The sequence below is a fragment of the Amblyomma mixtum genome, chromosome 1 (assembly GCF_055824585.1).
Source record: "Amblyomma mixtum isolate Tamu chromosome 1, ASM5582458v1, whole genome shotgun sequence".
Lineage (NCBI taxonomy): Eukaryota > Metazoa > Arthropoda > Arachnida > Ixodida > Ixodidae > Amblyomma > Amblyomma mixtum.
This window is the reverse complement of record NC_143012.1, coordinates 245,629,203-245,642,200: the sequence shown is the minus strand read 5'-3', so window position 1 is coordinate 245,642,200 and position 12,998 is coordinate 245,629,203. Positions and strand designations below refer to the sequence as shown.

The 12,998-nt window shown below is 46.0% G+C and overlaps 1 protein-coding gene across 1 annotated transcript; it reads left to right on the top strand.

Moving 5' to 3' along the window:
- The first annotated feature begins 4 nt into the window (after nucleotides 1–4).
- LOC149371401 (uncharacterized) lies at nucleotides 5–12,390 on the top strand. Its single transcript, XM_089585162.1, has 7 exons — nucleotides 5–51; nucleotides 2,254–2,323; nucleotides 3,916–4,001; nucleotides 5,834–5,947; nucleotides 8,602–8,646; nucleotides 11,223–11,276; nucleotides 12,254–12,390. The coding sequence occupies exons 1-7, from the start codon at nucleotides 7–9 to the stop codon at nucleotides 12,311–12,313; spliced, it is 474 nt and encodes a 157-aa protein (XP_089441288.1). The 5' UTR covers nucleotides 5–6; the 3' UTR covers nucleotides 12,314–12,390.
- Nucleotides 12,391–12,998: the final 608 nt, after the last annotated feature.

The following is a 12,998-nucleotide window of genomic DNA, read 5'->3' as shown; positions in this document are numbered from 1 at the left end:
CGAGACATGTGGTTCAGGATTTCTAAGAACACTCTCTTTCTACTCTTTCTCGTAAGTAAAAATTCCGCTGTTACTGCTTATCAAATATGCCGTAGCGGAGATGCGCAAATTATCACGGTCAGCTTCTTTCCCCTTTTTGTGTAGCCATAGAACGCGAAGTGTGAGGTTAACCGGAGCAGCTAAGCAACCAGTCGTGCGGCTAGATTTATGAATATCTCAGTCTTTTATAAGCACCGTACCTCCCAAGCCCCTCAGCTTGTGATTACAGGTTAATCCTAAATGTTAAATTTATAGATCGATTTCGTTATCACGAACCAACACGGGTAGATCAGGCACTCTGTCACCATAAGCAGCAGTCATGATCACGATGGTGATGGCTTCCGTTTATAGCTCCGAAGCACTGACTTGCTTAAACATAAGCGGTGCAGTGCCGTATAGTGACAGCGATGCTCCCCTTTACCTTCCCCTCCTCCTACTCCTTCGTAAATGTTACTCTGTGCAGAAAGCAAAATGGTCGTTCATGCTATTGCTGCGTGAAAAGGAACGTTGGTAAGAAGTCCGCGACATAGGGCGGTTATGTTGAGAGTTCACACTCTTAGATATGCATTATGTGTAGGGTCAATTTGTCCAAGCTAGGCTTCAGATCGACGCAAAAACGCGACGCCAGAGACGAGAGCAAAAAAATTTGCCAAATCTGGCCAAAAACCAGGAGATAATAAGTTCCGGTGTGATGCTTCTTTGCACACCAGCGCAATCGACATCGACTGCATGGAAAGCCACATATCCGAATCCGAATCCGAAGCAAGCTTAGGCTGTCAGCCACGCCATAGTGCCTCACACAAATTTTATACCGGTAATTCTCAGACGCTGCATCTGCCCTGTTACGGCGACGCAAGGCTCGAGCGCCGGGTGCCAAAATCTGCGTTCGATGAAATGCAGCGTGCTTTATCGGTGCCGGCGTACCATGCAGGGACGCTGCGTCGTCATTCACGCAGTAGTGCAACAATAACTTTTTTTAAGCCTGAAATGGCTTTAGCGCTCGTCGATGCGCCAAGGGTGATCTTGGCGCCAGAACGGAGGGAGAACATGGCGTCAATCAGGAGAACGCAAAGGCGAGCCTAAACGACCTTTGGCGAAAGTTTGTCACCCCCTGGTGTCTGCGTGCTGTGCTGCCGCGGGAGCAGCGCATGCGTCAGCAACAGCGTCTCTAGAATGCGCTGCGCCACCGCTACTGCGCATGCGCAGGCAGTAACTGTCTCACATATCTCGGTGGACACCCAAACCGCGCCGTAAGGGAAGATAAAGGACGAATTGAAAGAAGGAAGAAAGAGGTGCTCGGTTTAGAGAAAACTTGGTTTTGAGTAAAGGTCCCCAGAGGGTCGAAATTATTCCGGAGACCTCCACTACGGCACCTCTTTCTCTCTTTCTTCTTTCACTTCCACCTTCCTCCCTTCCCTTACGGCGCGGTTCAGGTGTCCACCGAGATATGTGAGACAGATTCTGCGCCCTTTCCTTTTCACAAAAACCAACTTAATTTGAATTAATGGGGGAGTAACATATTGGCAATAAATGGTTTGGTTTGGTTTATGGGGTTTAACGTCCCAAAGCGACTAAGGCTATGAGAGACGCCGTAGTGGAGGGCTCCGGAAATTTCGACCACCTGGGGTTCTTTAACGTGCACTGACATCGCACAGTACACGGGCCTCGAATTTCTCCTCCAAAGAAATTCAGCCGCCGCGGCCGGGATCGAACCCGCGTCTTTCGGGACAGCAGCCGAGCACCATAGCCACTGAGCCACCGCGGCGGCTTTGGCAATAAATGTTTCCATCACCAGGCGCACTTCGATGTGGGCGAAACGCAAAAGGCGCCCGTGTGCTGTGCGATGTCAGATCCCCAGCTAGTCGAAATTATTCCGGGCCCTCCACTATGGCGCCTCTTTCTCCCTCTCCCTTCTTTCACCCGCATCTTCTTCCTCTCTTCCTTTCCGGCGCTGTAGAAGGGTCCGCCAATATGTGAGAGAGTTATTGCTCCTTTCATTTTCTCGAAGCCAATACTTTTTTTCAACGAGATGAGACAGTTACTACCATTTTCTTTTAATTATTAACTAATTTACTTTGTATTGAACGCAATGATGAAAGAAAGAAGAGAGAAAGGGTCACTATAGTGGAGGATTCGTAATTTTGACCATCCGGGGTCTAAATTTTAAATGCCTGCCACGAGTTCACATGACCTTTGCGCTTCTGTTCTCCGCAGGTTCAGAGTGGATATCGCCTCATTAGTGCCATGGTCAATATGGTTGAACGTCGTAATACAGAAAGCGCCGGTAAGTATGTTTCTTGAGCACCAGTTTCAATAATGTTGTTGTACAGACAAAACTCTTAGCGGATGCTATTCTAACTTCTGACAGCATCCATGAAGCAGCTTGTTCAATAGCTTAGAAACTAGCCCCTTTCATTTTACTTTCATTACACGGTGCTTCCGCTAATTTTGCGCAAGCTTCGAAAACAAGAGAAAGCACTGTACGAAGATCCGACTAGTGCTGCCGTCTTGGCCAAGTCACCATAGTTGCTTAAATGTGTCTCATTTATTAGTAAACGAAATTAAATTGCCCAACTTTTCAATCGTGAACGTTATCGCAAATGTTGAGAAATGCATATTTAAGTTACTTTCTTCAAAATAACAAAGTAGCGTGGTTCATTTTCTTTCCGCTTAAAATAACGCCTCTGAGATTTGAAAATTGTCGCGTGACTATGAGTGTCTTGACACGAGGAGCCTCGAACACATCCTGACTTGCGGCATATTTCAATCGGCGATCCAGAGCCAGTTTTTTTGCTCAGCGAAATTAGTAGTAGTAGAAGTAGTCGTGGTTTCAGTAGTAGCGGCCAGGATCGAACCCCCCCGAAAGACGCGGGTTCGATACCGGCCGTGGTGGCTGAATTTCGATGAAGGTGAAATTCTAGAGGCCCTTGTGCTGTGCGATGTCAGTGCACGTTAAAGAACCCCAGGTGGTCAAAATTTCCGGAGCCCTTCACTACGGCGTACCTTATAGCCTGAACCGCTTTGGGACGTTCAACCCCAATAAGCCAATCTCTTTTCTCGCTAACTTCACTGATTGTCATCATCTCAATCCTCTTAGTTCATGCTCAGAGCTTCTGAATTTCAAAAAAAAAATAAAACCTCCAACACCCACTTACAGTTTCACTTTTTCTTGCATACTATTTACGTCCTTGTTAAGACCGCCTTAACAAAGATAGCAATGGCGCGTTGGGCCAGTGTCCTTGCAACTCCATCGCTGCCTTCTCCGTTCGTCTGTGTGGCTGACTTCTTCCTCTTCGGCACCGCAAATGAGGCTTTTCAGTTGTTTGTGGCCTTATTCTAGAGATGTAGGATTGTTCAACGAGTGCTCTGTTTGAAATTTTGCTTGTGACATTTCTACCTTCTGCTGGAAAAAAAAGTGGCATATATATAGCTATTTTACAAGCTCCCTTCACCGTGAAAGCATCCAGTCTAAGAAAGACCAAAGGACCGAATCGACCTAGCTGACATAACGACATAGGGCACATTTCTTGACAGCGCCCCCTTACCTACCCACCTAACAAGCACTCTTATTGACCAATAGCTTGACGCGGGGGTTTCTGATTGGCCAAGTGGATAGTGCATCAGGATCCCCTACCTGGAAGTTATCGAGTATTTCATTGCCGACTCTGTTTACCACGAAGTAAGTGGCCCATCGTCAAACATAATTGCGCTTTTGAAAAGACGGGACAAAACAAGGACGACACAAACTCTCGTGCGTGGCCCAAGCAGCTGCCGCATAAATATAATGATATTAATTGTACCAAAACAATCTGATCAGTCTTTGTACCCAGAATGAAAACTAACTTGCTTATTACTGCTTCTTTCTTTCTTTTTAAGGAAATCCTGTCGACAGCATTGTCAAGATCCTTGTGTTTACTACTAGTATCCTAATATTCTCTTCGGTGTACATTGCAATTCAGAAGGTGAGTAACAAGGATTCGCTGTTATTCCCTAATAACATCTGATAAAGAGAGCCCTGTATTAAGAGAGCCCTGGTAAAGACAGCCCTGGTAAAGAGAGCCCTGGCACTTTCACAATCAAAAAACAAGAAATCATGCACTTAACGCGTGAAAAAAAAAAAGGCTTTATTAGGTAGAACATTAACAATATGTGGCGGCAAAGCATTCCATTCGCGAACTGTTCGCAGAAAAAAAACGAATAACGGAGTACGTCATCTTTAAAAGGAAGTTCATAAAGCTTTAAAGTGTGGTCCCTTCGTTTCTAGACACAGAAAGGCGGCTTCAAATATTTTGTTCCGTCTATACTAGTCTTGCAATAAAAAATGTTACGTAAAAATTTTAATCTCAGATTTCGTCTTCGAGTTTAAAGTTCTGGTCACTGAAGATTCCTTTTGCTTTCTGAGATACTGAGTGTCCTGGAATAATTTCCAAGTACAAAGCGAACTGTCCTATTTTGAATTATTTTCACTTTATCAATAAGTTCTTGTGTGTGTGGGTCCCAGCACACTGAGGCATATTCGAGTACCGTGCGGACGCGAGTAAAAAATAGCTGTTCTTTGAGATGCTTTGGCAGGTGGCTGAAATTTCTTCTTAACAAACCTAATATACCACAGCTTTTTTTACGACGTAATTAACATGCTTTGACCACCTCAGGTCAACAGTAAGATAAACGCTTAAGTATTTAAAATTCTGTTTTTTTTTTTCAAGTTTGAATGGTTTATAGTGCATATATAAGAAGGGTAGGAGCGCTTCCTCGAAAAGGTGACGTGTACACACTTTTTAGTATTCAAAGTCATGTCCCAATTATTACACCATACGGCTATCCTATCTATGTCATCTTTCAGGCTTTGCACATCAAGTGAACTATCTATAATTCTATAGATCCCGCAGTCGTCTGCGAGCATTCGTCTACGAACATAGTCGTCTATGAACATAGTGGCTACCAAAACAGTCCGCTGCCTCTCTGATTTCTGAAGCAAATGGGTAGGGTCGCAGTTATTTTTTTATCCAACTCACAAATCCCAGGATGTGGACCCCATCACTGTTTTTATCTGTGGATTCCGTGTCACCTGGCTCAGTTACGGCGTATAACTGCAGTGACGTCATGCTTTCTGACGGACAAAAACTCCTCACTTGATCATTTTATGCTAATTCACCCTTTTTCCGCATAGTCAAAAATAGTGCTGCGCCGGCACAGGTGAACCTTGCTTCTTATGTTGCACGCGATTCAATCGGTGCACAGATATAACCGTAAAAAAAGAGAGCTTAAAAGTAAAGAACTCAGCGAAACAAGGGGCATAACTTGAACGAAAGCATCGGTCAACTTCTGTGCTTTAAACTAACTGCGCTTGCTTTAAAACATTCTCACCTGACTAGCTATTAAGTGCGCGCGTTTCTTGTGACATAGTGCCTGCTACAGGTCACAGTGCATCCTGCAATGCGGCCTTAGATCTGAATATAAACCACTGCTCTCACCACTTTCCTCCGCCTTATTTTGTGTTTTCAAAAGCACCACTAACTCTTGAACCTACGCAGCATGATCAGCAAACCATTTTTTAAAAAAACTAATCCCCCCCCCCCCCCCCTCCCCCTACTTCACCGTGAATACTGTTGAATTCGACAAGCGCCTCACAAACTTCCCTCAGCTAGAATGCGACGTTCAGTGACAATGCTTGGTGATGGCGTTTTTGGAAACTGAAGCGGCAAACATAGAGCCATCAGCGCAAGGACACATTCTGCTGATGACTACAAAAAAACAGCTAACGTCAAGTGACACGTGTGTTTCGTTACCGCAGGGGCTGAAATATCTACTCATTATCGATATAGTATGGTTCGTCGTCGTGTCATCGTTGGACATCCGTATCACAGCAAAAGTCGCTCTTTATATGACCGGAGTCATGAACGAAAAGGTAAGCATGTTTTAGAGCGCACCTCTTTGGCGGCCGTTCCTGCGATTCGCGGCGTCGCCGTTGCCGTCGTCGTTATCCGTCGCCGTCGCCGTTGTCAGTTGTAACCAGCAGTGGACACCTTAGTCGCGCTTTAGGCTGCGAAACCGATGTGGGAGCTTGGAAAGGAGAGGGTAAAATTGGTAAATTGGTTTTTGAGGAAAGGAAATCGCAGTATCTGTCTCACACACATCGGTGGACACCTGAACCAGATGGAAGGCGCATAACTGCCCTCTTGGAACAGTGGACACCTCAACCGTGCTTTAAGCTACATGGCGGTAGTGACAGATGTGCGCTGCATGTGTTGGCACTATAGCCATAGGCCGGCGGCGTTCGTTGTGTTCATTGGCGTTGGTGTTGACGATGTTTTACACCCCGATCATTTTAAGCAAAGACACAGAGAAAAACTTTATTTGAAAAGGAATTCGGAGCACGCCTCAGGGTCCCCACACGACCCCACTGCACTCAAGTGTTTATGTTCCTAAGGTCCATAACACTGGCAGCCCGGCTGGTGGCGATGGTCTGCACGGCCGGGTCCTCCGAGCGCAGCAGGATCTCCCAGTCCTCCCATGTCTTGAGGTTCTCGAGGTCCCGCGGGGGAAGGTCCGCCGGGCATAGGGAAAGGATGTGGAGGGAAGAAGCAAAGGGCTCTGGGCATAGGGCGCATGCCGGAGTGGGTAAGGAGGGATGATAGTGGGCTAGGGTAAGGGGTGAGGGGAGAGAGTGTGTCTGTAGTCTGCGCCAGAGTGTTTGCTTGTTTGTTATCTAGGGAGGAGCGGGGCGGGGGGTAGAGCTGGCGTGAGGCTCTGTAGGCCTGCGTCAGCTCGCTGAATGAGTACATGCGCTCCTTCGTGAATCCCCGATCTGAGGCCACCTGAGCCCGGTTTAAAGAACCTCGGGCTAAAAGGTTGGCTGCCTCGTTTCCGGGATTCCCGGAGTGCGCAGGCACCCATATCAGTTCCACTTGGCGGGGTTGGGGTGCATCGGGCGAGTCCAGTATGCCAAAAGCAGGGACATGGAGTCGGCCTCGAGCAAAATTTAGAATCGCAGTTTTCGAGTCACTTAAAATGTACCGGGCTTCCGTGCGGGTGATAGCAAGTGCAATTGCGGCTTCCTCTGCAGCCTCTGGGGAGGTGTCTGGAGGGAGAGGTAGTGTGAGGAGCAAAGGAACTGAGCATAACTGGCTCCCTGGGTCAGTACACCTGAATCACGTTTATAGCTACGTGGGGTGATGAGAGCGAGCTGTGGGCTGCATGCGTTAGCACTGATAACGGTGAACGAACTCTCGCGAACAGCCATTAACTGCCACCTGCGAGGGTGGCACGATGGGTGGGGAGTTTAGTAGTAGTAGTAGTAGAAAACTTTTATTTAGATCTTTTAAGAGATTCGCGGATTCGAAGCCTCCGTCGTCTTTCGTGGCGCCGGCGACTTGAGGCTTCTCTTCAGCAAGGTTGGGCCCCTAGTCCAGGGCTCCACTGAGTCGCGCTGCATCAGTAGCGTGCCGCACTAAGGCCCTTTGGGCCGCGAGCTCGCTGCTGGTGAGCCGGCTCTCCCATTGCTCCGCACTCGGGAATTCGTGTTGGTGGAATGCTTTATTTCGTTCGCACTCCCATGTGATGTGGTATAGTGTGGGTGTGTCGCCGCACCAGGGGCAGTTTGCTCTGTATTGTGTTGGTGACATCTTGTTATAGATGTACAAGTTGGGGAAGGAGTTTGTTTGTAGCCTACGCCAGCCGACTGCTTCCTCCCTCGTGAGGGCTTTGTGTGGTGGTGGGTACTTGAATCTAGTCCCTCTGTATAGTTGTAATGTCTCTGTGTATCCCCCCTCGCATGCTAGTAGCTGAAGCTCCAGAACATCTGACATGCCTGCTCGGTATGTAAGCCCTCGAGCTAGGCTGTCTGCTGTTTCGTTCCCCGCTACGCCTGTAGATATAAAGGCAAGCGGGAATTTCTTACCACTTATGCGGGAGAACATCCCGTTCCTCTCGCTCTTAACGCCTCCCACGGCTGTGACAATCTCGCGAAATACTTGCATAGACCTCGTCTTTGAGAACCAGGCATTGGTGCAGCAAGTCTAGCATTTATCCATCCATTTCTCCGACTACAAAGCTTCCTTCAAGACAGTCAAGAACTGTTAGCGTAGTGTTTCTTGAATAAGGAATATGTATGAAAAATAAGTTCTCCGTAATTGCACACACATCTCTTGCTCGCATTATTTGCCTCATTCTATCGGAAAGCTGAAAACGCTGATGAGCTGTGCTCAAATTTCGCATTAGGAAGTAAAGTAATCGTCCAGAATTTTTTTTCATTGGGCAATGACAGCTAACGATATGTCGTGCTGCCTACTGCGTTTATACGCAGTATGACGCGCTTTCCAAAGCCACTATGAACCTACTATGGCTTCCCTCTTGTACCACATATCCTCTATCACTATGAGACTGCATTTCTTATGAAGCTTTAGTAAAACGGACTTGTGCAACGACGCTCCAGTTAGATGGTCACCACACAGCAGCTTCACGGACTTCCTGCATGTAGCTGCGTCTTATGGCCCGTGCCGCAACTTCTTACATATTTTATCTTATTTGGTGATTTTTCTTTTTTTTTTTGTTTCCAAACAGGATATCGAATCTGTTATCCAGCAGCCTTCGACATTTCATAACAATGTAAGTAAAAAAGCACTTGGAGTGCGTGCGTGCATGTATAAGTGATCCCCGTATTCGTTTGGTCTTCTATCTGCACGTGGCAGCGGTGGTGGCTTGGCTCGAGCCAGTAGGCAGGCCCGTGCAATTTCCTTTTCATCCTTCTCTCAGTCACACAATAACAACAACGTTTGGATAGAAAATTAGCGCCTATTGCGGAGGGGAGGGGGGGGGGGGGGGGGGCGTGAGGGGTGTATAATAGCTGGATGCAATAAAAAGGCACGGGAGTTCTTACTAAACTGCTTCGAAGCTGCCTGCAAAGTTTAATTAATATCCTCCTTCAAAACCACCTCCGATATGCGTCAGGTTTATCGCGCTGCCATTAGTGCTGTTATTTGCGTACTCAGACTGCTAGGCATGCTAGCGCCCACTGTGCAGAGAACTGTCAGAGCCGCGCATCATCGTATTGCCGCGATGAGCGTTCCGTCATTTCAGTTTCGAAGATAGTAGCGTACAACACGACAAACAGGCGACGTCTGTCTGTGTCTTCGTAGTACCATGATTGAACTAGCATAACTATTCTATACATTCTTGTTTCCTAGAGCCAGCATTTACCTAAAACATAACTTATAAGAGCCGCCGCGGTGGCTCAGCGGTTATGGTGCTCGGCTGCTGACCCGAAAGACGCGGGTTCGATCCCGGCCGCGGCGGCTAGAATTTCTTTGGAGGAGAAATTCTTGAGGCCCGTGTACTGTGCGATGTCAGTGCACGTTAAAGAACCCCAGGTGGTCGAAATTTCCGGAGCCCTCCACTACGGCGTCTCTCATAGCCTTAGTCGCTTTGGGACGTTAAACCCCAGAAACCAAACCAACCAAACCATAACTTATAAATAACTCTGAACCACGTGGCTTGTTCAGGAAATAAGAAGTGACTCGGAATTAGCAGATAACTATCAGAGTTACCAGCAGGGCAAGATAAACTGAAACACACGATTACTTACGCTAATACGTAGAGTTGTAGAGTTGTTTTGTTTTATCTCGGCCGTTTTTCTCAGCCTAAGGCAGCAATGAATTCCAGGTCGTGCACGCGAGATTAGCGTCCATTTTTGCGTCCGCATTGCAAAGCTCTCCTGAGCACTACTTCAGGTCCAAGCTCGCCTGAATAGCAGTAAAGACCATCCATCATTTTAGAAGTGCGCGCTGTACATATGGCCACTAGCCCAGGAAATCTAGACAAACGCTTCTAGTTTGCGCGGCTGCCACCAGGTTCCGCGTGGCGCTGAACGCTCAAAATCACCGCGGGAATTTTGAATGTTTGATACATCCCTTCGATTTTCTATAGCCGCCGGAAAGGGTTGGTGAGGGTGCAGGAAACATTTCATAGGTCAGATTTGGAGTGAGGAGGAAGAGTCAATCATGGTAATCGCCACGTTCCAGTAAAATCTGTCGGGGCTATCTAGTTTTCTCAAAATTTTAAGTTTAAAGGTGTAGAAACACCAAACTTTCAGATGCGTGTTTTTTTCTCTTTCTTTGAAATTGTGCGCATTACAGTATTGTACATGAGACACGACGTGGAATTCCCTTGCGCCAGCTGAATAATTGAAAACTGAATTTTTTTTTTTTATCCTGCCGTTTCGATTTCATTTTCAACAGCCGAACGAGAGCTGTAAGGTATCGGGCGATTTGGTGTCGTTAGTGATGCAAATACTTGGATATAATCGCTTCTTGCTAAAATTTTGTGCGACCAACTCTTGGGCACGGTTGCGTACTAGTTTATGCGAATTAAAACGAAGAAAGCAGCGACCATACTGCAGTTTTTGTAGGGCTTAAGTGACCTAAATTGCCCGTTACGTCACAACCGTCGTTCGGCCGTTCAAGCTACACCGCACATGTCCAGCATTCTTGGAGAAAAATTTTCAATACTGGAATATTGTACAGCACTGTTACGGATATATTGAAGGTACTGGTCCATTCTTCCGATTCGTAGCAAAATCTCTTTTTTCTTTGTTTTTCCATCGCTCGCATCGCGCCGTTAAGACTGCCATAAAAACCAATGGAGAACGTTTTTGACCATACGAAAAACGTTAATAACAGGAAAAAGGAAGCCTGCCGAGAAGAGCTCTTCGGATATACCGATTGTTACAGTGGAATCTTACAATATGTGAAGAAATTGCTTTCGTAAGCTGTTTCCCGTCGAAAAATGCTTTTGTCCAGAAATTCTGGGTTTGGGGAAGAAAATTAAGGAAAAAAATTATTTACCTCGCTGCGCATGTTCTCTAATGTGCTGCACATCATTCCATAGGCCCAACACACAACTAAAATTTGATGTCTGTACTCCTTTAAAATATCCCAACTGAATTACTCTAGGAGTACGCTACTGGCACCCAAGAGATGGCGCTAGTTTCTTAATGACCAGGAAAATTGGGCATGTAGGGCTACTATGGGCAAACGGGAGTAATGCACTTGTGCATCCGTTGCACCCAGCTTTTCACCGGGTGTGTACTGCAATTTCTTGTTGTGTTAACCATTGCAAAATACGTGAATATGGGAAATTGTAGATGCACACTGCTGAGCTAAGGACTTTTTTTGTTGCTGTTGCAGTCCTTCATTTCCTTTGCTGAGACCACGTACCAGGTGGTTAACCTGTGTGCAAGGGTGAGAATTATGCTTTTTAGCGCGGCGGTTTTGAATCTGCCATTCTTATTTGTAAACTAGAATGCGTTAAATCTTCTGTGTGCAGCGTGTAAATGGCATTAAAAGTTGAGATGCTTCAACCTGTCACGAGTGAAACACGATTTAAGTGCACGGCCTGAATAATTACCCTAATTCATTTTGTGGAATAAAAGAAGGGCCCAGATTGACATAGCTTTCAAGGCTCCGTATGGTCCGCATGGTGCTCAAATGCACATGCGAACTACTACTTGTGCTTGCAAGGCTTCCGACTTTTGAGAGTACATTCCAGAAGAGAAGTGAATTGCCGATTGTTGTAAACTGTGTGTAAAACTTTTAATATCGCCTATTATACAGGTAAAAACATCTTGATATTGCTGGCATTTATATGCTTCAAATTTTCGATTGTTCGCCACTTCTATGTGTTGTAAACTTTCTTCAGTTTCTCATCAGCAAAGCTGGTGAAAACGTGAACGCATCCAATGCCCACCAAATAATCAAAAATGGAGATAATTAATGGTTTCATTTGTAAAACGTGGCCATGATTTGTGTAATGTAATTACATTCAAGATACGCCAAAACATGTTGTATAGAGTGAATGTGGTCACACATTTGGACATCGTTTGTAAGGGCTATTTTGCTACCGAGGATCGGCTGGAAGATTATGCACGTTGTTAGGGAGCAAGAATGAAGCATATTTTCACTCTGTTTTGTTACAATGGCACGCCGCGGCAAATGGTCGGAATTCCGGGGTTTATTCCGACAGAATTTCGCTCAGTAAACTTTCGTGTCACATTTCCCTTTTTGTTATTTTCGACGAGTACTTTTGTAGTTAAGAATCTTTGTCCTTTATATACCCTCTATGCTATGTATGTTCACGCGAAGAAAGTTTTCTCAACTCCTTTTAATTTTCAGGTCTACATGCTGTGGTGCTTAATACTGTGCTATTATTCATTGCATAGAACGCAATCATCCGAAGATGCGACGCCTGCCGCCATTTGAACACCCACCAATATCTCTAAGCTTCCGACAGGGAGCTACAAGTATCAGCTAGCTTCGATGAAATTTTTCTTCATGCGGAAACCAAAATAAATGTTTGCACACACCACCTTCTCAACCCCTGTCTCAATTCACACCGCAGGCTGGGCAGCAAGCTTCCTCTTAACAAGTAACCACCCCCTTATCTAGCGCTTCTAATAGCAGAGCGCAAAATACACCACCAGCGTTATGCACTGGCCTGCTATTATGCTCGCACTAACGCGTTTAAATTTCCTGTTTTTCGCCGTGCCATATCACGCTGTGTTACCAACAGGTTCTCGCAATCACCAAAATTGTACAAATTTGAGCTTGTTTACACGATAGTCTTCACTTGTTTCTTGCTAAGGGTGCGCGAACGCTACTTTTTCCAAACCGAATCGAATACGAACAGTTCAGTTAAAAGCCGAATCGAATACGAGTCGAATATTTTTACAAATATTCGTTACGTTTGCGAATAATCGTACAGAACGAGCAGTCGTGCGAAACAGCGAAGCGCTATCGGCGGTGCTACGGTACGGTACTGTAATTTACGGAGGTATACAGCTATGGCTGCTAAAATACGCGACGGTAATCTGCACTACGGGGCTGCAGCACGAACTCTGTACATTAAATAGATGACCGACATGTTATATGTGTAGGAAAATTGCCCTTGGATTTCGAGGACGAAAG

Excerpts from the sequence above, each read along its gene's own strand:
- LOC149371401 (XM_089585162.1), top strand. The coding sequence starts at position 7 with ATGTGGTTCAGGATTTCTAAGAACACTCTCTTTCTACTCTTTCTC. Across the intron at positions 8,647-11,222 it reads CTTCGACATTTCATAACAAT|TCCTTCATTTCCTTTGCTGA; the intron begins GTAAGTAAAAAA and ends TTGCTGTTGCAG. Across the intron at positions 11,277-12,253 it reads TGGTTAACCTGTGTGCAAGG|AACGCAATCATCCGAAGATG; the intron begins GTGAGAATTATG and ends TTCATTGCATAG.